Genomic DNA, 27,161 nt, shown 5'->3' on the forward strand with positions numbered 1-27,161 from the left:
CGTCACGTGACCTGGAGGCTGCGGCAGCTCGGCTGATAAATCTGGAGGCTGCAGAGCGCGGTGTGTGAGTCCGGGCGCCCCAGGAATCTAGACGCCGAGAGCAGCCATGGCGGGGGCCATCATAGAGAACATGAGCACCAAGAAGCTGTGCCTGATGGGGGGCTTACTGCTGGTCTGCCAAGTGCTGGCATTCCTGGTCGGGGGGCTGATCGGTGAGTCCTCTGCTCCAAAACTTTTCTCCTTGTGTCTGCCGCTCTTGTGCTGGCTCCCTGCACCCCGGGGCCCCCAGGGCTGAGCTTTTATCCTATATGACTATCGGGGGTGCAGCAGCTTCTGTTAGCGGTGCCCCCTCTACTTCTGGGGATTGGGAAGAGGGTCCTACACAACTCATGAAACTTGGTGAACTCCGTGCAGTTTCCAAACCCTAAGGGGTTAACCCGGAAAGTTCATTTTGAATTTATTAGGGAAACACAGCCCCCCCCCCCCCTTCTTTCCCCAAACTCCACCCTGACCTGCCTTTGTTTTAAGCTCTACACCCCAGGAAGGGAGGTCTGAGCCCTTCAGAGGCTTCACCAGGACTTTACACGGCTACATTGTATCTTTCTTCTGAAAGTTTGTTTTGTTTTATTTATTTATTTTGTATTAAAAGTGAAACTGACTCCTGGGAAATCTCTCAAATCTGCGTTGTAAGAAAAAATCCAAAATGGCTGTACTTAAAAGAAAAGAGAAAAATCTTTTCAGCCGCGAATTGGTGTTTTAGTCCCAAAAAAAGCACTAATCTGTCGTGACTTGTCGGCAAACTGCTAAAAAATCCACGACTCGTGCGGATCGTCACCTAAGTGTCGCAGCAACTGCGAGCGTGCGAGGGAAATTTTTGGAAATTCATCTAATAAATTTTACTTGGGATTCAAAAAGATTTCAATGGGTTGGACCTCTGCCTGGATCTCAGGGGCTCGAGGTCAACAAAGGGAGAGATGGAGGCGATGTAGATGTATTCATCTTGTGGGAAATAAAAAATAAATAAATACAAAATTTGGTATTTTTTTTTTTTTAATATTTAGTTATTTTTCGAGTCTTCGCTTCCTAATTGTTGCCCTCAATTACTTCGGCAAACCACGTCCTCCCAGCCTTCATCTCAAGGAGAACAGTATCAATTACTGCACTTTACACAGGAAGCCCATTCTCTGTGCTGGCAAGTTTTATTATGTGAAATCAGGAAATTATTTAGCCCGTCCCTGAGGCTAGAACATGGAAAGAAGAAAAAAAAAAAAAACCCTCCTGTTAGAACTTTGTAGTGTGAACTTCTTTTAACCCATTCCACGCCAGGTTACAGCTCAGTCTTTTGTGTGCGCTCAGCGCGTCATGGCAGCGGTGCAGGAATCCGGAGCATTTCTGGCTTCTCATTTGCGAAATCCACTTCTATGTTTCTTCACGTTATCTTTATATTGTACTTTTTTGTTTTGCATAAAGACACATTCTTATACTTCGACAAATGATTTTCTAAATTAACTTTTTTTTTTTTTTTTTTTTCTTCTTTCTTAAAAGCTGCGGCTACACAGTGACAATGTCTTGTGCGACAGCAAGTTTCAGAAAAGTTGCACTACCCAGAATGTTTGTGCATCTTGCGTCACGTCACTATTTTTGTGACTTGGCCATAAAAACCACGGCCAGGTTGCTGCAGTCGCTCACAACGTGCCTTGTGGCAAAGTTGCATGCAGCTTGTGACCGGCAAAGATCCAAAAGTGTTGGCCCCTTTGCCAAGGTCGCAGCATGTTGTGTATTGCATCGTGAATGCAATGCAACATTGTGATTAGAGATGAGTGAATTTCTGCTTATGAAATTCGTTCGCGCTTCGTTTACTGGTAAAAGTAAAATTGCGCTATGGATTCCGTTACCACGGACTATAACGGAATGCCTTTAGAGGCATTCTGTTATTCATTCCGTCATAATAGAGGTCTATGGGCTGCAAAACGGATCCGTCCCGTTTCCACTATGGAGGGAATTCCTCTAAAGGCATTCCATCATAGAATTGCGTTATGGTCCATTGTCACGGAATCCATAATGCAATTCTGCTTTTACCAGTAAACGAATTTCAAAATATGAAGTTCGCTCATCTCTAATTGTGATCTTCACGTCACCAGGTAGCTCTGGACTAAAGAGAAAATTCTGCTGCATGTGTGTTTCTTTTTTTCTTTTAGGCCCCTTTCACACGGGCGAGTTTTCTGCGCGGGTTGAACGCATTGCACCCGCACTGAATCCGGACCCATTCATTTCTATGGGGCTGTTCACATGAGCGGTGATTTTCACGCATCACTTGTGCGTTGCGTGAAAATCGCAGCATGCTCTATTTTGTGCGTTTTTCACGCAACGCAGGCCCCATAGAAGTGAATGGGGCTGCGTGGAAATCGCAAGCATCCGCACGCACGGTTGCTAGGTGACGATCGGGATGGGGACCCGATCTTTATTTTCTCTTATAACATGGTTATAAGGGAAAATAATAGCATTCTGAATACAGAATGCATAGTACAACAGCTCTGGAGGGGTTAAAAAATAAATAAAAAAATTTAACTCCCCTTAATCCACTTGATCGTGCAGCCCAGCTTCTCTTCTGTCTTCTTCTTTGCTGTGTACAGGAAAAGGACCTGTGGTGACGTCACTCCGGTCATCACATGGTCCGTCACATGATCTTTTACCATGGTGATGGACCATGTGATGACCGGAAACCAGCCTTGGGGTTCAGCAATTGTCCTCTTGGTCTCATGCACATGGTTGTATTGTGATCCTTGTTGCACTGATAATATGATGACTGCTGCACCTCCATGTGCTTCCTGATTTAATATGTTTCTTGCGGCTTTCTATATTGGGGCGCCTTCACATGTGGCAGAAAATCTTGTGACTGAAAATGAATTGCGATAACCTGAATGGAGTTGCTTTGGTGCCAAGCGCATAGATTTCTGCAAGCGCCAATCAGGTGAATGGAACTGATTTTCATATTGCTGCGTTTCCACAGCATAGTAATGCATTTATTACGCACAACAGATTTCACCCTATAAATTGACATGGTGTGGATTGCAGATCTGTGATGCGGCACCTTTTACTCGACCTTTTAAAAAATAATAATAAAAAAAAAAATATATAAATTTAATTTGTTTTGGATGCAGAGTGTGGATGAGAATTCTGAAATTCTCATCCACTTCGCTAGTACCCTACAACGATGCAGAATTGCCCCCGTGAAAATCCGCAGCTAATCAGCCACGTGTGACTCTGGCCCTGGGCTGCCTGCACACTATCTTGCAGAAATTCTGTGTGGGTTTCTGCACCAAAAACTGCATGTTATTTGCGGATTTGATGTGGTTTTTGCCCCAGATCTCCATCTTGCATTGAAAAAAGTGAAATCCACACAAAGAACTCACTTGCTGAGGACTTCAAAATCTGCACAGCAGGTCGGTTTCTGCACGGAACAAAAATGCAAAGTGTGCATGAGACTTGTGTAATGTCCCACTCTTTGCTGGTGCTGCACTACGCTGCAGTTTTTCTGCATGAGACTCTGCATGGAAAAACCAGGCTTATCCTGCAATGTATGCAGGTACCCGAACAGGTGTTTTCTTCCCCAAAAGGTGAAAAATACAGTGCATTTTGGAGATAATATGCAGCATAGGAACGGCATGCGGTGCCGTACAGGGTCCATGCACACAGCAGTGCGGTAGAGTGCAGCATCACGACTGTGATATTGCAGAATCCTTTCCTCCCTTTATTATACCATACTGGTCTAATACAAAAACTTGGGATGGAGTCCCGGGTGGCCGGGTCACCCTAATATCTAGTGAGGTGTAGAACCCTCTGGATCCAAGATTTGGTTTAAACTCCCAGATCCATTCACTCTGTACCGTTATTAATAGATGCATCTAGGCTGTAGGTTTAAAGCCGAGCAATGAAATCACAGCTGCAAAGGGATTTTGTAAACTATGGGACAGATGTATTAATACTGTAGACAGAGTAAACCTACAGTCTGAGCGTGCACCAGATTCATCATAGGGGCTCCGGCCGGGTGATAAATTTGGTGCAGGCGAGAGACTTCTCCAGCTTTATACCGCCCATCGGTTGGTTTACTTTGTGTCAGCTTCAACATGCAAGGTGCAGTGGAGGCTGCTAGAACTAGAAGCGCCAAAAATGCTGTAAACTGATCTTGGCACAACTGAATTGCTACATCTGGGCCTATACTCCTAATCTGCCTGTATCTGCGTTCCCTGCTGGCCACCTTGTCAGTCCCATTCCAGCTGCCTCTTTTGTTTTTGATATTTTTGGCTCCATTTTGTACTGGTGGTTAATGTTCTTCAAAAATGTGAAACTTCAAAAACGTTCACCCGTTGCACTGAAAAGTGAGGGGTCTTGGTGACACAGCAACACAATGTGTGCAAAAGAATGAGGACTAAGACCGTTTCATTGCATTTTAGGTGACCCCAAATATATATATATATATATATATTCCTACTAGTGAATCTTGGCTTGTATGTTACATAAACCTCTTTTGTATCTGCCGACTTCAGTCTCTTTCTGGTTGGTTGGCATCGGCAGCAGTGGAGATGGATTTTGGAAAGAGAATGCAGAATTGAAGTTCATTTGTATCAGGATTGACGCCAAGAGGATGAGGGCAGGAGAGGCAGCGGACGCTGGGCAGGTTCTGGGGCGCTGGATACCTGGGGTTGTTTCTAGGATGAAGTGTTCTTCACTAACTCTCTCTTCTCAGAACAGTCCAGGAAAAAATGAGGGAAGCCGCATTCCATTACAAACTGCAAAGGGAAAAAAAGGGGGGGGGGGGCAGTCAGCACATCCCAATGCGCAGGGGCACGTTGCTGTGGCTGAAAACACAAAGTAAAACAATACAATGAAACCGCTCTCTGCAAACCAAATAAAGTACAAAAAACTATTCTTATGCTTATTATGTAAGTTAGAGATGCTTGGCAAATACATTTTGTACAAAATTATTTGGGCCTGTCTGCCACACGTCGAGGTGATCTCTGTAAGATGGGTTCCTAACACTAAAGCCGCATTCAATGTCTGAGGCAGAAAGAAGAATTAAAACCAGTAGCAGTGACCCCCCCCCCCCCCCCATAAGGGGAACAAAAAGCAGTTTACTGGAAACTTTACTAAAGTAAAATAAGAGGTGAAAAGGGACACATATAGTGTAAGCTTCATTCAGGGCAGAATATTTCTATATATGAGGCAGTATTATAGTAGTTATATTCCTGTACATAGGAGGCAGTATTATAGTAGTTATATTCCTGTACATAGGAGCAGTATTATAGTAGTTATATTCCTGTACATAGGAGACTATTATAGTAGTTATATTCTTGTACATAGGAGGCAGTATTATAGCAGTTATATTCTTGTACATAGGAGCAGTATTATAGTAGTTATATTCTTGTACATAGGAGGCAGTATTATAGTAGTTATATTCCTGTACATAGGAGCAGTATTATAGTAGTTATATTCTTGCACATAGGAGACTATTATAGTAGTTATATTCTTGTACATAGGAGCAGTATTATATTAGTTATATTCTTGTACATAGGAGCAGTATTATAGTAGTTATATTCTTGTATATAGGAGCAGTATTATAGTAGTTATATTTTTGTACATAGAAGCAGTATTATAGTAGTTATATTCCTGTACATAGGAGACTATTATAGTAGTTATATTCTTGTACATAGGAGGCAGTATTATAGTAGTTATATTCCTGTACATAGGAGCAGTATTATAGTAGTTATATTCTTGTACATAGGAGCAGTATTATAGTAGTTATATTCTTGTACATAAGGAGCAGTATTATAGTAGTTATATTCTTGTACATAGGAGGCAGTATTATAGTAGTTATATTCTTGTACATAGGAGGCAGTATTATAGTAGTTATATTCTTGTACATAGGAGGCAGTATTATAGTAGTTATATTCTTGTACATAGGAGGCAGTATTATAGTAGTTATATTCTTGTACATAGGAGGCAGTATTATAGTAGTTATATTCTTGTACATAGGAGGCAGTATTATAGTAGTTATATTCTTGGACATAGGAGGCAGTATTATAGTAGTTATATTCTTGGACATAGGAGGCAGTATTATAGTAGTTATATTCTTGGACATAGGAGGCAGTATTATAGTAGTTATATTCTTGGACATAGGAGGCAGTATTATAGTAGTTATATTCTTGGACATAGGAGGCAGTATTATAGTAGTTATATTCTTGGACATAGGAGGCAGTATTATAGTAGTTATATTCTTGGACATAGGAGGCAGTATTATAGTAGTTATATTCTTGGACATAGGAGGCAGTATTATAGTAGTTATATTCTTGGACATAGGAGCAGTATTATAGTAGTTATATTCTTGTACATAGGAGGCAGTATTATAGTAGTTATATTCTTGTACATAGGAGGCAGTATTATACTAGTTATATTCTTGTACATAGGAGGCAGTATTATACTAGTTATATTCTTGTACATAGGAGCAGTATTATACTAGTTATATTCTTGTACATAGGAGCAGTATTATACTAGTTATATTCTTGTACATAGGAGCAGTATTATACTAGTTATATTCTTGTACATAGGAGCAGTATTATACTAGTTATATTCTTGTACATAGGAGGCAGTATTGGGCTAGTGTCACATCTGCGCTATTGCTGGATCCATCTGGTCAATAATACAACGGATCTGGTTGTATTACCTCCGAAATGGACAAAACAATGTGTGCTTCTGTGGTGTTCCGTTCTGTGCTTACGCACCGCAAAAAGATGAACTTGCTCTATCTTTTTGCAGAACGGACAGATCGCAGACCCATTCAAGTGAATGGGTCTGCAATGAGCTTGCGGCTGCCCCATGGTCGGTGCATGTGTGGTCTGCAATTTGCAGTCCACGGGCATAGGAAGCTCACAGTCGTGTGGACAAGCCCTTACATTGTGTTTCATACCGGATCCGTCTTGCGCAGTCGCACAAAAAGCTTTTGTGTGCGTCAGGGGAACTCAACAGAACAGAGATTTCTGACGCACTCTGTTCACGTTCGTTCAGCTTTGTCCTCATTGAAAATGCTGCAGTCCTGTGACGGACCTCCAAAACCGTACAGCAAAACGCAGCTGTGTAGTAGTTGGGGAGCAGTATTGTAGTAGTTATATATTTGTACGTAGGGGAAGCACGTTACAGAAAGTCTGTGTTTAGCCGCATTTTTCTGTCTGGTTGGCCTAGAGGAAGCATGAGTACATGTCTGTGAATGCTGAAAAAGGAGCTGCGAGCCTTAGAGGACCTGTCACCACAAAATACAATGCAATTGCATCAGTAGGTTATAGAGCAGGAGAAGCTCAACATTATATAGTGACTTGGAAAAAGTATTCATACCCATTGGATATATATATATTTGTTTTTTACCTTTCACCCAAAAACTAAAATGTATTTTATTTGAGATACCAACACAAAGTAGCCAGTATGTGTGAAATGAAAATAAAATGATACATGGTTTTCCCAGTTTTTAATAAATAAAAATCTGGAAAGTGTTGTGCATTCAGTGGCATAACTACAATTGACTGGGCCCCACAGCAAATTTTTTAACGCACTCCCCACCACCATGTTTCACTGTGGGGATGGTGTGTTCAGGGTGATGTGCAGTTTTCCGCCACACACATGATGTCATTAAGACCAGTGTTTTAGAGTGCTCCCCGTGCCTGGGCTGTCAGTTTAGGTGGACGGCCATGTCTTGGTAGGTTTGCAGTTGTGGCATACTGCTTCCATTTTCAGATGATGAATTGAACAGAGCTCCAGGAGATGCTCAGAGTTTGGGATATATAGATAGAGAGAAATAAATATATCTAATTTTATTTTTTATCATATATGTAACCTAACCCTGCTTTACACTTGTCCATAACTTTATCCCTGACCTGTCTGGTGTGTTCCTTGTTTTTTCTGATGCTGTTTAATCCCTAATGTTCAATAACAAACCTCTGCGGCCTTCACAGAACAGCTTGAATTATGTAGCAGGACTCTGATTTGATGGCATTCTGTGCATACAGAGATGGCTGGCTGTCACTGATCGGGCGGGCCAGAGCTGGAGCCACTCGTACTTTCTGGTTATTAGTTATGCACAAAATCGGGTACTTCCCTCTATGGCATCCATATGCCCTAATCGGGCACTTGGAAAAAGGTTGTTTTTATGACACCCCCTTCAACATTTTTATTTTTTTGAGCTGTAACGGCGGCCATATTGCTTTTCACAAAGCGTCCACATTAAGCAGGAGCAGACCTCCTCCATTCTATATACTTTGCAAACTGACCTAAAAAAAAACTATGGCGTTTTCAAAGTTGGCGTCCTCCTTTCCATTCTCTCTCGGCACACCCGGGACCGTCTGTATTACTATACAGTATATTCTAGGATTGTTCCAGAAACCACACAAGCGACTCTAAGTGATTCCCAGCCCCCTCCGTGCAGGGACACGTTATGTCTTATATAACTCATCCCTCATGTTTACTGCAGTGGATCTTGCTGAATGATGGCTCTAACATCTCCAATGCATTAGATCGGAGTCTGTGTCTCGTTTGAAGTGAAGATATTCCAGTTTCCTTGTGGAATGCTCTTTCACGTGGAGCGAGGCAGTGACCTGTTTCCTGGGCCTGGCGCACATGTCAAGACCTGCACCTCATCCCTGCGGCAGGAGCTGAACACGTTCTACGTACAGAGCAGTAAAGCTGCGCTTCATCAGAATTGGCTTCATCAAATGGCATTAATGAGACAGAAGAAAGTTTCCTGAGCATTCCTAAAACTTGAAGATTTTTGTCCGTCCTAATACAGCAAAATCTCAGTAAATTGTATGTAAAATGAGGTCTGATTTGCTGCATGCAGGGCCCTTACGGTGGTTTCACCTAGGTTTTTATTTAATTTTTTTTTCTCAAAAATGTCACTAGGTGCAGGACCCACCTCTGGGCCTCTTCCTGTCTCCAGAATGGGTGCTCAAGTGAATGGAGAGAAAGCTCTTCCTGTGCAACCAACTCCATTTACTGCTATAGGACCTCCGAAATAGCTGAGTGCGCTGGCTCGGTTGTTTTTGGACGTCCCATAGTGGTGAATGGAAGGCTCACTGTGCCTCTCTTGCGTCCTTTCCATCCACCGCTGTAGGACTTCTGAAATATTTCAGTGTGTTAAGGCTACTTTCACACTAGCGGCACTGACCCCCGTCGGGTAAACAGCCTGTCGGATCCGTCCTGCCGCTAGTGACCGTGTGCCTCTGGACTGCCGCTCCGTCCCCATTGACTATAATGGGGGCGGAGGAACGAATGTCGGACATGTAGTAGTTTTATTTCGGCAGCCTCTCGCCGGAACTCCGCCCCCATTATAGTCAGTGGGGACGGAGCTGCAGTCCGGAGGCACGCGGTCACTAGCGGTAGGACGGATCCGACAGGCTGTTCACCCGACGGAGGTCCGTGCCGCTAGTGTGAAAGTGGCCTAATTACTGGGCTGTATTCTGAATTCCCCTAGCAGTGAATGGAGAGGAAATGAATTTGTTTATTTTTGTGGTGTATTTTTAAAAGGCAACAACATAACGATGTGGTGCTGGATCGACAGGAAACTGAAGAGGTAAGTACTTTAAAAAATAAATAAAAATATATAACTCACAGAAAAAAATGCACCAAACGGATATGCTATATCTGTTTGGTGCATTTTTTTCCTGTGATTTATATAATTATATTTTCATCCGCACAATGCTCCGTTTTGTGTAGGATGCCTTTGTGGTGCATGTGGACCGCGCCGGCATCCTCCATTGTACGTATTTTTTTTGCTGGGGATGGTCGTTTGCTGCGGTCCACATGCGGTGGGACTGCTCCCCCCAATGAGAAACGCGCTACAGTGTTTGGGGTCTGAGCAGTTCCCCCATATTGGCCACTATATTTCTGTGATTTTGTTAAATAAATAGATACTTGGACAATCCCTAACACAAGCCATGATTAGAATAACGATGTAGACTGTAGCTGGATCAGTCAACAGCAATTAGAAGTCTCCATGTATAGTGTATTGTTCTCTACGCTGCGTGAGTTCACCGGATAACTGGGCTTCCCGCTCTGTAAGTGAAGCGGACCTGTTTATTTCTCCCATACGGCTGGCTGGTGTAATGAAGCGATCCCCATTGTGCTGGATGTGCCGCTCTTACGCAGGAGGGGGTAATTGAGCATGAAGCAGGCTGCCCTTATTGGGGCGGATGATTCTGACACCAGATCTGTGCACTTGACATCCAGGAGTTAATTGCTGTGGACAGTAAGAGACTGAGACTCTGAACAAGTCTGGTTTTGGTGCCGTCTGCCTATTAAATGCGTCCTGACCGGATTGCAAGCTAAACCTTCGGGAGAACGGTTTGTCCCGGACATTTAAAGGACCCAAAAATTGAGAAAAGTCCATCAATCCTCAGGCTGGAGTACGCGCGGTCGGTTCCTCCTGCAGTAACTTTGATTTATTTTTTTTAAATTCCCGTGGATCAGATCTGGTCTCAGGTTTATGGTTAGTGACATACTGCGGGCTTGTGCACCCGACCGTGTCTGTGCTGCCAACCGTAAACCACAAAATACGGAAACCATCCGTGTGCATTCTGCATTTCTATCACTGCCATCACTGGAAATGACTATGGTCGTCTGCGATTCGGACACTTTCTACCATTTTATAGAACGGACACACGGACGTGGATGACCACTGGCGCTGTCCATTTGCTTTTTGTATATCCATAGAATTGAACGGGTCTGCGTGCAATCCGCAAAAAAGGGGATCAGTGCATGAAGCCAAAAAACCGAGATTATTACAGTTTTGCAAAAAAACACTCTATTCCGCTAAACAAAAAGAAAAGAAAAATACAATTTAACCCTTCCACCTGGTCTGACTTGGTATCGCTGACGGTACTGTGAAGCGCACGCTTTATACATGATGCACCTCTGCACAGGTTTTGCCCATGGACATGTTCCTCGGGGTAGTGCCAGCTTTATATCAGGGGGAGGTATAGACGGACCCTGCTCTTACAGCTATACCGGGAGGGATCACATCACCGATATACAAAGAACAGGCTATCCTCATGGAAGCCCCTCCAGAGCCAAAGGCCGGCTATGAGCCTCGGAGCTCAGCGATTCCTCCATCCCCGGGAGACGCTCTCATCCATCACACTACAAAAACCTTTTAGCACGTTTGTCGCTGCTATAGGAACCGTGCAAAGTGTTTGTTTCACGTCGGTCACTTGGTACGTGAGTCAAATCGGTGCAACCAGCTCTGCCGTCCTTCTGCTGCGTGGTCTGCAAACGTAAAACCCGTAGTGGGATGCCCCCTGCTGGTGATTATTTTTTTTCTGCCACATTTCCCATTGCGTCCACCGTGGCTATTACATCTGCTGATCTAATCCATTATTTTGTTCTTTCCAGCTCCAAAGCCGACAAGCTTTGTCAACATCCTCGCTGTGAAGTGTTTTGATGTACGGAAAGGTTATCATAGCGCCCCCAAGTGGCTGCTTCCATGGGGGAAGGATCGCTGCGACAGCATCCAAGGCTTCGAGGAGGCGGCCAGCAGGCTTATCGAAGCCAACGACATTGTGTTCTCTACGCACATCCCACACTATGGCCAAGAGATGAGTCCTTGGTTCCAGTTCATGCTCATCATCCTACAGATGGACATTGCCTTCAAGCTAAATAACTACATTGGTAAGTCCTGCCATTGGTCTATGTGACGATGCTGTGCTCTGTGCCCTCCCCTGGTGCATGCATTTAAAGAGGACCTGTCCCCTCTCCTGACATGTCTGTGCATTCCCCATATAATAATTCGAGAGCATCTGTTCTTATGACTCTATGTTGCGCCATTCCTCTGTTATCCCTGCTAGAAGTTATGAATTTATTGCCAGCAGATTGCAATGAAGGTCCAGTTGGGTGCTAGTTGGGGGTGTATCCACAATCAGTGATGCCAGTGTCAGACTGTAACTGGTAACACCCATCTGGACCTTTTATTGCAGACTGCTGGCCATTCATTTATAAACTTCTAGCGTGGAAGTGAGCCCCTGCCTTCCTTAACGTTTGGGTTGACGACCATAGAACATATATATACCTAGCTCACCGTGGACATTGGTCCCGCCTTTAGTTACGTATTTCTGGGGGTGCTAGGTGTCGGCCAATTCGGCCACCGTTACAGATACCATAAAAATTAACCGTCTTTCCCAGGCTAATGAATATCAAATTTGCATCATCCGCCCCCCCCCCCCCCCCCCCCCCTTTCCTTCCATCCTGTGTCATAATTTGGAAATCTCTCTCTGCGGGTAAAGCAGAATGCAGGGTCTTAGTCATTTAAGGCTCCCGCCTCCGTCCTGCATTGTTTGGCGGCCATGATTAGAGAAGTAACATCTTTAAATAGAATGCTGCCTCATCTGACATGACTGGTTCACTGGAGCGGCAGTAAATGCAGGGTCTGACTTATTCTGGATAAACGCCAACAAAAATACCGCCGCTCAACGCTGGAATTTTTGAGCCGCCTTCTCAGGTTTGTTGTTCGTGTTGCAGACAGAAAAAAAAAAGTCTGACTCCATAAAGCTTTATGTATTAAAATGTTCTGCAACTTTCTAATATCATTTGTGTTTGGATGCCTCACCGTTCCCAAGATCTCTGCCTGCTGTCAGTGAACGGCACCGTTCTCCTTTTATAACCAAGGGCTGATTTTTATTCTTCTTATTCTTTCCCTGACTTTGCCTGTGCTTCCTTTCAGAGGACAATGCAGTGGTGACTCTTAATGTGTCCGTGGCGTACCGTGACGAGTTAAATGATCCGTGGACTGAGCTGGCACATTCTGTAGAGCAGAGAAAACTTCAGTGCACGTTCCCAGTTGCGAAGGTGATATTTCTGGAGCCTATTGTGGTTGTGTTGGACCGTATTCTTCAAGAAAGGGTTAAAATCTGTAGCGTTAGCAAGAAGTGGGGTCAAACGAAATGGCTCTGACTACACACAGGCTTTGGTTTTAGTCTGTTACCATGGAGACATGTAGGTCTAAACAGGATTTATTTATTTTTTTATGCAAAACTGTCCGGCCTAGGAGCAGACAACGCCAATGATGGTAACCTGTTCTATCACATGTGACTACTGAGGCCAATGACTGGTCATGGGACAGGACTGAGCTACTTGCAATCTGGCGGAGACGGGAAGCGGCAGGGAACTGGGGCAGTGACATAGGAATGACAGGACTGCAGACAAGTAGTGTGTTTTGGCCACAGGTTACCACCCAGTGGGGTTGTCCTAGGTCTATACCAGGGGTCTGCAACCTTTAAGACATAAAGAGCCACTTGGACCCGTTTCCGAAGGGGGGAAAAAAAAACTGGGAGCCGCAAAACCATTGCGACATTTAAAACAAATATAACACTGCATATCTTGTTTCTTACCTTAATGCTATATACAGGATCGTAGAGTCAGCTGTCAATCTGAAGAAAAAAGGACTTTTTCACTTAACAATGTAAAATATATTTTTGCAAATTAATAGCTAATTAAAATATTTAAATAAAAAAAATTAACACTTATACTTACCTCTTTGGAGCGATGCAGGCCTCATCCGGCCTGTGTCTCGACTCCAGCGCTGTACGGCTCAGGCGGCGCGATGACGTCATCTATGCCGGCCTCTGATAGGCTGCCGGCCTAGTAGTGCCGGCAGCCTATCAGAGGAACAGGAAAGGGACACCTCCCTGCCCTGCTTCTCCGCACAGCCTTCTGTTCGTATCGCTGTCCTGAGGACTGCGATACAAACAGATCACTATGGAGATGAGCGCTTCGCTTCCACAATGGAAGCGCTCATCTCAGTGCCTGCCCAGCCGCCGCCGCACAGTGCCTGCCCAGCCGCCGCCGCACAGTGCCTGCCCAGCCGCCGCCGCACAGTGCCTGCCCAGCCGCCGCCGCACAGTGCCTGCCCAGCCGCCGCCGCACAGTGCCTGCCCAGCCGCCGCCGCACACACACTGCCGCTGGCCTGGGGGGGATTTGCTGGAGCCGCGGCAAAGGTTCAAAAGAGCCGCATGCGGCTCCGGAGCCGCGGGTTGCCGACACCTGGTCTATACTATTACATGGGGAGTAAGGCCGTTCAGAATTTGCCTTTTTTTTATATTGTTCTTTTTGTTTTGTAATTATTTTAAACTCTATCAAAACCTTTTGTGGGTAATTTTATTATTGTTGTACTCATTTTTTCCCCCCAGTTTTTATTACATATTTTCTGCCATTTTCCCAGTATAGCTAGCAGCTTCTATGCAATTCCAGAGTAGCAGGCTTTCTGTTGAGTCTGTCAACTGACAGCTAATGTGAAGCCTTTCTCTGAACTCCTGACAGCTCATAAACACTCATTGTTAAACTGATAGGAATATGCCTGTCACGGGTGAAGTTTGCAGATAGCTGGAACTTATAAATAAACGAGCGACTGGCTTGATCCCAAACTAAGGAACCTATAGGTGAGCCCTATAAAACCCTAAGAGCTCTCCCTGACTGCTATGCCCATGCAAGGGTCTCAACGGTAGACTATTGCATGCCCATGTACCTAAGTCTGTGTGACACCTGAAAACCCTAATAGTGAGGGGACACTACCACCGGCTCCCTGCACTTAATACGGACGGAGTCAGGGTCACCTAGAATCAAGCCAGAAAGGAAACACAATAAAGTAAAGGACTTATCTGAGCAAACAGCAAAAGCAGCCTCCAGCAGTGAACACTTCATCCAGGAAGTAGTATAAACCGCAAAGTGAGGCAGTATGGGAGGGAATATAAAGGGAGACGATTTGTCAAAATAGGTGACACCTAGGAGAAGGAAAGGAGATGAGAAAGTGAAACCAAAACAAAGAACATCATACAAGAGGTAGAGAAGAACGTCTGCCTGACCTTCTCACAGAACTGGCGGTGACCATGCCTTAAATATCAGTTTAATAATTGAGCAATAATGAGTGTTTATGAGCTGTTAGGAGTTCAGAGAAAGGCTTCACATGAGCTGTCAGGTGACAGACTCGACAGAAAGCCTGCTACTCTGAAATTGTATAGAAGCTGTCTGCTACAGGGAAATGGCTGAAAAAGTGTTTAATCAAGACAAATTGGAAAAAACATTCGTTTTTCTATTTTAGTCAAAAATGAGTAGAATGCAATAATAAAAAAAATGTCCATAGCCTTTAATATAAGGCAGTGGGATAGATCTGCAAATCTTTGCCAAGTTCTGCTGAATTTTAAGGGACGTCCTATCAACTAACAATTTGAAAGTCAAGCTTTCCCAGCCCAAGATGTTTGATTCCAGACTGCATTCAACAGAGTTTAATGTCCGAGTCTCTCTAGATCCATGGCCTCCAATCTGCATCTCTCCAGCAGTTGTGAAACTACAGCACCAAGCACACCCTGGCAGCCAAAGGGTGTCAGGACATAGTCCTGGTGGGAGTTGTAGTTTTTGCAATATCTTGCTTTGTTCTCCTTCCATAACTTGTTTTCTTCTGGTGCAGACCGCTGACAATCAGGGCCGGTACTATGAATGCGATGTCCTGCCCCTCATGGAGCTGGGGACCGTGGCGCATAAATATTACCTGGTGAACATCAGAATTCCCGTTAACGAGGAGAAGAAGATAAATGTGAACATCGGAGAGATAAACGACCTGCATTTAGTGGTGAGAAATCCTTCAATACCCTAAATGAATTCTGCTCTGAGCTTTTAAAGGATAATTAGACTGAAAAATGAGCGGACATGGAAGCCATTCCTCCCGCTCTGCTCATTATGCGGAGCGTAAGCATCCTTTTAGAGCTGAGTGATTTCAGTCTACCGCGTGAACACAAGCAAAATATTTTGCCACCTTGCCCACAGAGGGCGCTATTGTACCTCCATGCTAAAGCTTCACCTGGTCCCAATACGCAGTCCAATAACCAGATTACACTGCACGACGTATCGGCCTACCTCTGCTTATTCTGCTTTAGATCACTAGCATTGGGAGTTTGGGGTAGGGGTAAAAGGGGTAATAATTCATGGTTTTCAAGAAGTCCAATTGCTGTAATTCAATAGGACCACCCCAAAAAAAGTAAGTTAAAAAATTTAACTTCAGCATTTTTGTAGTGCATGCGGTTTATGGTGCAGAAACGCATGGAAATCCGTGTGTATTTTCTATTTTGTAAACTTTTGTTCCGTAATTTGCTAAATGGATGAACATGTCCTATTTTGGTCTGAAGTCAATGGGTCCCCAAGAAAATGCAGAAGGATTTTGTGGATCTGCAGTTTGCATGGGCCCTGAGAAATTGCTGCAGTAAATATATCAACTAATTTAGGTGAATGAGGTCGCTTTGTGACCTGCAAGTAGCCTTGACCGACAGTCGCAAGAAATCCATCAGGGTGGGATTTTTTATTTTTTTTTGCAACTGCCATCCCGAAGCAACTTGCGTGTCATGGCCAAAGTTGCTGTGTAGCCTCAGCCTTATTTGCTGAAACAGGGATTTCCCTGCATATTTTTGCTTTCTAGGCATTTGATTTCATGAACTATCCTCCGGATAGGTAATCCAATGTCAGATAGGCGGGGGTCCGACACCCGGCACCCCTGCTGATCAGCTGTTTGAAGAAGCAGCGGTGCAGACTGGAGCTCTGAGTGCTGCAGCCTACCTATCATGGCGTCCTCCATTGGCTAGCGCGTGTGCTTGGTATCGCAGCTCGGCCCCATTCACTTGAATGGGAATGACTTGCACCTAGACCATAAACATCACTCGCCCTGGAGGAGGCCTAAGCGTTCTTGGAGCGCATCCTTCATACAGCTGATCGGTTGGGTTGTCAGGATTCAGATTTCCACTTATCAGACACTGATCTATCCTAAGGGTATCAAAATCTCGGAAAGCCCCCTTTCCATCCTTGAGAATCATTTTGGGTTGTTTTTTTGTTCCCTTTTTTAAATCCATTTTGCATACAGTGCTAATTCATATCTTAATACCTTTTTCTTTACTGTAAGGCTACGCAGCTCCAAATCCCCATCAATCTAAAGGAGTACATGTTGGCTCCCTGTACCCGCCACTAGAGGGAGCTCACTGCATGCAGAACCAGATGAGGAGACTGTATGCAATAAGCTCCCTCTAGTGGCGGTTGCCGGTAGTCTGCATATAATGTCTATGCTAGAGAGCCTTGTATGCAACAACAACAAAAAATCTGCAATTTTCAAAATTATATAATAAAATGTGAAAATGTGTTTTTAAGATCAGACTTTCATATAATTTATTAAAGAGGTTTATGTTCAGGCACCAAAATTTATGGGAATGTGGGCATCTCAAAGGCCAAACCACCAACAAATCTGACTGGCATATCTACTCAATATTCTATCTTTGGTGGGAAGGCCAGTCAACAGTGGCCATATTGGCGGGCCAGCAGAGATGAGGCTGGTCCTCTTTCCTATTTTGCTGTATATCAGTATTTGGTCCCTTGTGATTTTTTTATTTTATTTTTTTGAAGTCCTCATTATAATCAGTAGTCCTGTAACCGACAAACTGCCACCCCTTTTTCATCAATCTAATTTTTAAAAGCATATATTTTGCATTAGATTTCTACATGTGACCTTTTTTTTTTTTTTTTTTTTTTTGTCCCTTTGTCTCCAGGTCATCTTCCAGAATGGAGGCTTTACAAAAGTGTGGTTTGCTATGAAGACTTTCTTGACCCCGAGCATCTTAATTATCATGATCTGGTACTGGAGGAGAATAACCATGATGACTCGGCCCCCAGTCCTGCTGGAAAAGTAAGGCCACTTGCGTTGCTGCTGGGCGTGTGTGGGCTGTCATATGGATATTCCTGCCTCTGTTGGCTAAAATGGTACCTTGTGATGGTTTCCGTAGGATTATCTTTGCACTGGGCATCTCCATGACCTTCATAAACATTCCCGTTGAATGGTTCTCCATTGGATTCAATTGGACTTGGATGCTGCTGTTTGGAGATATCCGCCAAGGCCTTTTCTATGTGATGCTGCTGTCCTTCTGGATTATCTTCTGCGGGGAACACATGATGGTAGGGTTAGTTGTTGAGGTTAGTTAACCTTCCTTGTTTTTGGTTGGGTGCATGACGCGCTGTGTCCTTCTCTGTTTAGGACCAGTCTGAAAGGAATCGCATCTCCATCTATTGGAAGCAAGTTGTCCCCATTGCCTTTGGCTCCTGCTGTCTCTTCATATTTGATATGTGTGAAAGGTAATGGTTCCTTACTGGTTATGATGTGACTGAGGGACTGGTCAGCTCATCCATGATGGTCTTGGGTGGGGAAGGGGAGTTTAACAACCATTCAAAGACCTTTCAAGCTCCTTAATTCGTTGCGTTGCTTTCTTTCCCTCAGGGGAGTCCAGCTGAAGAACCCATTTTACAGCATTTGGACCACAGATGTAGGAGCGGAGCTTGCTGTATCCTTTTTACATCTTTAGCCTAAATGGATTATCCCATAATTAATCTAAATGAAAATCGGAAATCAAATACACATGAAAATCTCTAATAGAGCTAGACCCAGCCCTGCACCTCGCATGGATCCAAAGATCTCAGGCATGCTCAACCTGCGGCCCTCTAGCTGTTGTAAAACTACAACTCCCACAATGCCCTGCTGTAGGCTGTTCGGGCATGCTGGGAGTTGTAGTTTTGCAACAGCTGGAGGGCCGCAGGTTGATGACTGAGCAATCAGTCTGATCTGCTGTCCAGCATCAGTATTCATCATGAAGCTTGTGTATGTTCTATAGGCAACTTTCACACTGGCCTAACCAGCCAAAAGTCCATCCAGGGACCGCTCCAGTTATATGTAGGTCCTTTGGGGACCACTGTGACCCTGTTGCCATTTTCTCCATCCTGATCTTGAGAAGTATAGGGCACCTTTACCTGGATCACCAGGGGCGTTCGCCTGATTTTGCTTTGTTGCTGCGTCCGTTCATTGCCTAGAGGCCATCATGTAAATTTTTTTCTTTTGCTTTGAAAGTCCCGATTTTATAAAATTCTCTCTAGTTTTTAAGGGGTTAATAAAACAATTCTATCCCGTGAAGCTTCACCGGAGGCTTGTGGACATTTCTCCTCGGCTCCGGGGAGCATCAGCAGAGATAAGTCTCCAGCTCCATTCATACGAGTGTGATAAATGTGTTTAATAATTGATTCCCGTTCATCGCACATGCAGGAACATGGATTTCATGTCAGGTTCTCAAGCGTCAGGGCACTGAGGAAGGGGGGCCCCTGGTAATGAGGATAAATCCAGCGTGGTTAGTTATAGGGGGCCGGAAGACACCCCACGCCGTATAAAAGGGCACTTAGAATTTTATTATTTTCCTATTTTTGGAAGGGCAGGTGGAGTGGAGGGACAATTAAAAGATTCCCCATGCACATCATATAATCTGTTCGGTGGGTTTAGCTGACATCGCCTAATGCGTATGGGGGTCTTTTATACAGATTTTTGCATTGGCGCACTCGGAAGCCATTCTGTTCCCCTGAGCGTCCTGTAGCTTTGTGCAATAGGAAATGGAACGTTTGCATCCATCCAGAAAGGATCCGGTTGTATTATCTCCAAAATGAACTCTCGTCCTCCTCTCTGAACTTGCCTCACCCCTGCACATTATACAGTATAATCATCAGTCTATCCAGAAGCGGCTGACCATCTAATGTGTGTGGGGATGTGGCAGATGTTGGGGGTGAGAGGTAGAAGACATCATGCTTACGACATGTGTCCGATCCGCATTCTTTTGAGGATCTTACACGGACCGTTCATTTCTGTGGGTCTGCAAAACAAATAAAAGTGTGCACTGCTGTCGTCCATGTGCTGTCCACATCCGTATGTCCTTTCCACAAATTATAGAACGTCTCCTAATGTCTGTATTGCAGACAAGAATGGCCCTTTCTAGCGATGGGAGTGGGAGAAATGCAGATTGCACATGGAAGGTATCCATATTTTGACGGTCTGTGGTTTGCAGACCGCAATATGGACCAAGACCTTACTCTGTATTTGAACATGCCCAAAACTTTGATTTTCATTGGAGGTAAGACTGCATCAGCGGTCCTTCAGTGGCTCAAGCCTGTATTACACAGGCTGACTGTGCAAGCAATTGTCGGCAGAAAAGTTTTCCCTCCCAGCAATCGCCTGCTCGCTAGTGGAGGAGACTGGTGCTATTGCATGCAGCGATCTCCTCCACCGGCAGATCTTAATTGGACAGCACGACCTGCCACCCGCAAACTATTTTTAAGCGTGCTTTAAAAACCACAATTGCCTGATGAACGAGCTCATTCATCGGGCAATTGGCGGCAGTATTACACTGCAAGATGATCACTAACATCGCTATTAATGGTAGTTGGGGTACCTTTTGTTCGGTGTTTGGATGCAAGCCAGGGTGTGGTGTAGGAATCCGAAAACCAGGCCATCCCACGATGGCAGAAAGTTACCACAATCTACAGTACAAATCTCTCCAGATGGTTTTGTATGGATTTGAGCAAGGGTGGAAATTATTGTACTTAAAGTGTCCTACTGCAGACTCTATGGCTGACCATCTCACTTTTGCAATTGTGCCTATATTTGCAACTGAGGGGTACAGTTTTTTTTTTTTGTTTAAGACCCAACCGGCCAAGTCGTGTCCAAGTGTGAAGGGTGTCTTAACAGTATTCCCCCTCAGTGCAGTAATCTAAATAGCTTAGGTAGCAGAATACCTTACTGACGTCAACACTCGGCCATTCTTATCTTTGTTCCTTCCTGTAGATCATCCAGAGATGTGAGTCTCCTGTAGCTTTAGTCCAGTCCTGTGAGGAATAGAGCTCATTGAGTTGCTTGCTGCAAGAGGTCTAAAGAGCCCCTTGGACCCTTCAGACCTCCTAGGGTCCACACAGCCAGAACTACCGCACGAAGGAGCCCAGCAGACAACCACCGACCCTCCAGGGACTCCCTGGGACTTCCAGATCGGCAGCGTGTATTTATAGGGTTTTGCTGGTGCACCATACCTCCTGTAGGCCACCTAGACTATATAGTCCAGCCCATCTTCTTACTCCCAAAAAGGGGACTTATAGGGCTTTGTTGGTGCACCATATCTTCTGTAGGCCATCCAAACAATATATTCACCCATATTTTCACTCCCCACCAGGAGCATTTTAGGCCTCTGCTTTCTGTAGACCATGCAGGTTTTTGAACCTTCTCATCTTTGTTCCTTCCTGTAGATCATCCAGAGATGTGAGTCTCTGTAGCTTTAGTCCAGTCCTGTGAGAAATAGAGCTCATTGAGTTGCTTGCTCTCCTTGCTGGAACTCTCTGGACTCTGCAAGGGGTTGATTAACCCTGTCACTTCCATACATTACCAGCACTGAACAGTTTGCAAGCACCCCCTGCTCTGGGGTACTGCACATGTACATCTTGGACTTTTCAGGCTGTGCAATCCAAACAGATTTATGGAGTAATTGCTGTTTGTCATGGTTTCAGGGAATTGGCTGACTAAATAGGGAATGGATACTACATCTGGAATCGGTTGTAGGTTTAGGAAGAGGATTGAAGACCCAGTTGCCATCCTCCGAAACCTCAGACTTTTAAGTCTTGCCTCAAGCTATTCAGGTCCTGGGTTCTGTGAGTCAGGACATCTGTGTAGAAGACTCCATTCGTCATTTACCCAACCTTTTCCTTAATGGCCGTTCTCAGATGGCTTTCATTATAGTGGCTGGGATCTGCGCCTGTCTGTACTTCTTATTTCTGTGTTTTATGGTGTATCAAGTCTTCAAGAACATCAGCGGGAAACAATCTAGTTTACCAGCGATGAACAAGGCCCGGAGGCTGCATTACGAGGTAAATGACGTTAGGTGGCTCTGAGGGTCAACCTGGGGGTGCGGGGGGGGCAAATAAGTACAAAACCTCCAGAGAGAAACAGGACGTGCAGCCTGAGAATTCAGGCACAACTTTTGTGGTTCGATGCAATGCAGAATTATCCTCAAGTAACCTTAGGCCGTTCTTCTACACACCCAAAGCAAACACACATTGGCCAGAAGTTGGAATCAACAGCGGACTGTGTATATGAGTTTGACCTGAAATCATATGGAGCCAAACTGCATGGTAAGAATATCTCCTGGTCATCACATAACTAAAGATGTCTGGCACATCCATATGAGATGGCACTTGTATCCTGGGGCCAGTAAAAATCTGTAACTGGCCAGGCCATGGACAAATGCTAATGGTGACCACCACATAAAACCTCTGCTCACCATGAGCTGCTGAAAGACTCTGTACATGCGATGGACTGGTTCATGGTGGATGGCCTCCTTGCTCTTGCCATGTTATTTCCCCCACATCCCATTTCTTGGCCACCGGTTGGGTTGGCCATCTAATGCCTTGGATTTTTTTTCTTTTGTGGTCTCTCTTTATGCTTTCTCTCTTTATGCTTTCTTTTATAGGGGCTGATTTTTAGGTTCAAGTTTCTGATGATCATCACCCTGGCCTGTGCCGCCCTGACCACCGTCTTCTTTATTACCACACAGGTAACTGTTTTTGATCACATTGTCACCCATATTACATCAAGTTTTGGGTCATACAGTTAATGTGTACCTGGCATTACAACAAGCTGCCATAGGCTTTGTATGGCTACAAAAGCCACCATAGAGCTGCTCTACTCGGTCAACAAAATAGGGCTAGGGGTGGGCGATGCTAGTGCAGGACCAGACGCTCTAAGGTGGGAATGGTGGCAGGTAGTACAGAGAGGAATGCTGAAGGTTATGTTAAAGGGGGTTGTCTCATGACTGATATGCAGCCATTGTCTTATAGGTGCGGGTCCCACCACTGGGACTTGCACCTATATCTAGAACAGAGCCCCGCAAGTGAAGGAGGGCGCACTGTGCATGCGCAGCCGCCCTCCATTCATTTTCTATGGGGCTGCCGAAAATTGCCAAGCCCACGGAAGTGAATGGGAGCGGTGGCCAGTCATGCGCAGTGCGCTCCTATTCGCTTCCATGGGGAGCCAGCTTGGTGGTGGCCGGACCAGAGTCCTCCAGCCACCGCCTTGCGGGGCTCCGTTCTCTATTTTATAGGTGTGGGTCCCACACCTATAAGACAATGGGGGAATATCCTAGCGAAAATTGCCTTTCAAAACCTCATGTAACTGGTCCCCACCAATTGGTACATGGGCGTCTTCTAGCTGGCAGCCTGCCTGCATTTTCATGTCCCAGGCAATGTTTTTCATTACCCACCCAGAACCCTACATGGGGGATAACCGGCTCTAAACACACACGCTGAGAAGGGAAGGTCATTGTAACCTCGGCCGAGCACCTAAATGGGCACCAATGGATCCCTCAGTCTTTGAGGACCACATAGGTGGGAATGGTGCGTCCACTCAACCAGAAGTTCAGCCTGGTGCATCCCTTTTTTAACAACGCCAAACTTTTCTTCCCAGGTGTCTGAGGGTAACTGGAAATGGGGCGAATACAACATTGAACTGAACAGCGCTTTCTTCACCGGCATTTATGGGATGTGGAACCTGTACGTCTTTGCACTCATGTTCCTGTATGCGCCATCCCACAAAAACTATGGAGATGACCAGACAAACAGTAAGGAATGAAATTCAATGTCGCATAAGAGTTGATTCCCTCGAAGAAAGCCATTTTAGCTTTTTAAGGCGGCTAAAGAATGTGAACACTCTCTTGTAACCTTTTACTGATAAAGCGACTGAGTAAAAATCTCCTTCCGTTTCGTGAAAATGTAACTATGGAGACACTCGCATCTGCATAGGAGCCAGGCACCAGTAAATGCCCAAAATCTGTACTACTTCACGAGGAGACTCTTCCAATGCACAGATGATATAGATATATATCTAATTCCGCTGCTGCTGCTGTTAATACTGCAGATTTTTCACATGCAATTCTGCAGCGGAAAGGCTCCAGCGTTCAGGCTGCTTGTGGCTGGGTTTCACACTCCTTATATTTGTTAGACATTTGTGCAACTGAAAATTGCTTCATTCATCTGAATGGCGCTTCAGTAGCGAGCACGGATAGATGAGACGTTTGCAGAATTGTGTGCAGCGTGCTGTGGATTGCTGATGAGCTGCAGGGTTTTGCGAAAAAGGGTCCAGCAGACGTACATGCTCTAATCCATACAGCAGGGATTCCAGCTGATTTTTGAAACCAACTCCCAGAATCCTCCGTTTCACATTTTTTTTTTGCGTTCTGAGAACAGACTAGCAAGTGTGCATGTTGGGAGTTGTAGTTTCACAGCAGTTAGAGTGCCCGAAGGTTGCCGGCACCTCTAACGGCGTTTATTTTGCATGCATAAGTCATGAAGAAATTGATGCCCGTCGTCCCCCCCCCCCCCATATCCCAGAAATGATATCATACAAATACAACTCATCCCACAACAAATAATTACACTTACCGGTAATGTGATTTTCCTGAACCCATAACGGCACCATAGAGAGGGAGATGGATCGAAGCTTCGAGCAATTAAAAAGGAACAACCACTTATTCCCGAGTAGATCAGTATGAGCCGTACAAATACAATTCTTATAACTTCTTTTTATAGAATAATAATAATAATATAATACATTTTTAAATATGAAAGATGGAAACTATTATCAAGCACCAGGGAGGGAATTAGAGGGGTGCTATCATGGGTTCAGGAAAATCTAATTACCGGTAAGTGTAACTAGCATTTTTCCCTGCACCATAGACAGACTGAATGGCCGCTTTCAGACGAGGGAGTGTCACGCTCCAGACTCGCAGCGCAGCACCTGTCCTGACCTCCCAGCACTGCCGGGGTCGCATGGCATTATATTGATTTATGATGCTATGTAACCCTTAGAGATCTGAAGTGTATTGTATAACTGACATAGTGCTGTCAGTGTTATCCAATACATTACAGAACTGTAAGGCCTCTTTCACGGATTTTGTCCGGGTGCATTGCGGCAAACCCGCGCGAGTTCACGTCACGCGCGGAATACTCGCCCGTGTGAAAGGGGTCTAAAGGTTACATGGCATCATAAATCTGTATAATGCTACGCGACCTCAGCAGTGCCGGAAGTTCAGGACGGGAGCGGTCTTATACTCGGCGCTGCGAGTCGGCAGCGTGACGCTCGCTCGTCTGAAAAGTGGCAAATAGCAGAGGAATAAAACAACCCTCGGGAGGGACAGCGCTTAAAGTATTCCATGCTAAAAAGACCCAGAAGCAAGTAGAGGGAACTGAAGGCTAACGAGAGGTCTGAACTAAAGTCCGATCAAGAACCATCCTAAAACCTAGGAACTTTAAAAACTTAGACTTTTTAAACCAGGCATAATTTTATAAAAGAAATCCGATGTGGGTTTCTCATCAAGTGCTTATCAAAATAACAACAAATTAAACAAAACATTTTAGAAACGTACATGATGACGCAGGGTGATCAAAACTGAAGATGTCTGCTGAACCCCCACTGATTCCTTTGGTGCAGATTACATTGCAAAATAGATGCTTAGATCCAAGATCTGCTGGAGGGCCCTCTTTTCTTTCTGTTACTTCTACTAGAAGTACTTCAGACGCCAAAATCTCCAATCTGGCAACCATGATGGAACCCGTACGTGGCATCCATCCCTCCAGAGGTGCCCACGGATTTGCTGCAAGAGGTCTAAAGAGCCCCTTGGACCCTTCAAACCGCCAGAACTACCGCACGAAGGAGCCCAGCACACAACCACCGACCCTCCAGGGACTTCCAGATTGGCAGCATGTATTTATAGGGTTTTGCTGGTGCACCATACCTCCTGTAGGCCACCTAGACTATATAGTCCAGCCCATCTTCTTACTCCAAAAAAGGAGACTAGTAGGGCTTTGTAGGTGCACCATACCTCCTGTAGGCCATCCAAACACTATATAGTCCAGCCCGTATTTTCACTCCCCACCAGGAGCATTTTAGGCCTCTGCTTTCTGTAGACCAGTAAACGTGAAATTGTCCACCAGGCATAGCCACAGAACTAGTTCCCCATGCATGCATAGTCGCCAAGGTAAACAACATCCAGCCATGGCAGCACCTCAGACACGGCAGGTCACGGGTATATGAAATCAGTCACCCTGCCACACAGTCCGTCAGTTTTTACCCCCAGGCCGCCCAAGCTCACAGGCAGCCAGCAAGGCATGGACCCAAAGGATAGGCAGGCATCGACTCAAAGCCAGAAAGCCCTGAAGTCAATCATCCAGTCCCTGTAGCCATCAGGCAACCAAAGGTATAACCTAAATTCAATTCCTCATAAGATGTTCCGTGTTTCACAGCCCCGTCGCTGCATGCTCCCGGCTCCATACTGAAGGAGGAAGTGGGTGTTCCCACTGAAATAGGGCTACGTCCTTAAGGGGTTAATAATTGCTTAATGCTGTCTCTTCTAACTGCAGGTGGAACCGGTATGAACAGCGCGGAGGAGCTACAGTTGACCACGACCATCACGCACGCAGACGGACCAACAGAACTGTACCGGCTGGCCGGCAAAGAGGCCCAGGAGTAACCCCCTCGTGTCGTTGGGGTGGGCTCAATGTAGACCTCTTAGTTTCCGTATCCCACTATTAAAATGTTGCATACGATAGCCTCCCTTATTTATAGCTGGATTTCTCGGTTAGAGGCAGAACATTTATTGTAATGTAGCCTTTTTTTTAAATAAATCTGTATTATATAAAGTCGGTGGAGAGCGCTCCCTTACACTGGTGGATATACTACTACTTTTATTTTTGTTGCTGCTGAATTTCTCCATCAGGCCCCCGGTATTGCATTTTGCTCTTTTTCTTTTTTTAATGAAGGTGCAATTCCCTGGGAACAATACTCACAAGTGTAAACTGCCTCGTGTTCATAAAGCAATATCCAATAAGCAATAAAATGAGGTTCTTTTTGTAACGTTGGTCGTCTGTGTGTCTTCAATTACCTCACTATGAGGCCTCTTTCACACGACCGTATGGCTTTCAGTGTTTTGCAGTCTGTTTTTCAGTTTTTTTGTTTCTGTTCCGTTTTTCAGTTCGGCATATACAGTAATTACATAGAAAAAATTGGGCTAGGCATAACATTTTCAATAGATTGTTCCGCAAAAACGGAACGGATACGGAAGACATACGGATGCATTTCTTAGAGGGGTATGTAAGATTAGGGAGGAACGGGTCCCTCTTTTGTTCCAAACCCAGACTATGGCCAAGTGGGGCTGTTTTTGAAGTCTAAAAAGCCGTTCCAGAGTAAAGACCAGTTTTC

General features: G+C 44.9%; 1 protein-coding gene across 1 annotated transcript; it reads left to right on the top strand.

Moving 5' to 3' along the window:
* Positions 1–26,816, top strand: WLS (Wnt ligand secretion mediator). Its single transcript, XM_040406801.1, has 12 exons — positions 1–212; positions 11,431–11,706; positions 12,755–12,879; positions 15,495–15,656; positions 17,611–17,747; positions 17,845–18,013; positions 18,093–18,190; positions 18,333–18,396; positions 21,635–21,778; positions 22,381–22,464; positions 23,373–23,526; positions 26,324–26,816. Exons 1-12 carry the CDS (start codon positions 107–109, stop codon positions 26,431–26,433), a joined length of 1,629 nt encoding a protein of 542 aa, XP_040262735.1. The 5' UTR covers positions 1–106; the 3' UTR covers positions 26,434–26,816.
* The last annotated feature ends 345 nt before the right edge of the window (positions 26,817–27,161 follow it).

The sequence above is a fragment of the Bufo bufo genome, chromosome 9 (assembly GCF_905171765.1).
Source record: "Bufo bufo chromosome 9, aBufBuf1.1, whole genome shotgun sequence".
Classification (NCBI taxonomy): Eukaryota; Metazoa; Chordata; class Amphibia; order Anura; family Bufonidae; genus Bufo; species Bufo bufo.

What these genes read in the sequence shown, in the direction of transcription:
- WLS (XM_040406801.1), top strand. Translation starts at nt 107, where the DNA reads ATGGCGGGGGCCATCATAGAGAACATGAGCACCAAGAAGCTGTGCCTG. An exon ending in CAAGCTAAATAACTACATTG is followed by an intron (nt 11,707 to 12,754) that starts GTAAGTCCTGCC and finishes GCTTCCTTTCAG; the next exon opens with AGGACAATGCAGTGGTGACT. An exon ending in ATGTAGGAGCGGAGCTTGCT is followed by an intron (nt 18,397 to 21,634) that starts GTATCCTTTTTA and finishes GGCCGTTCTCAG; the next exon opens with ATGGCTTTCATTATAGTGGC.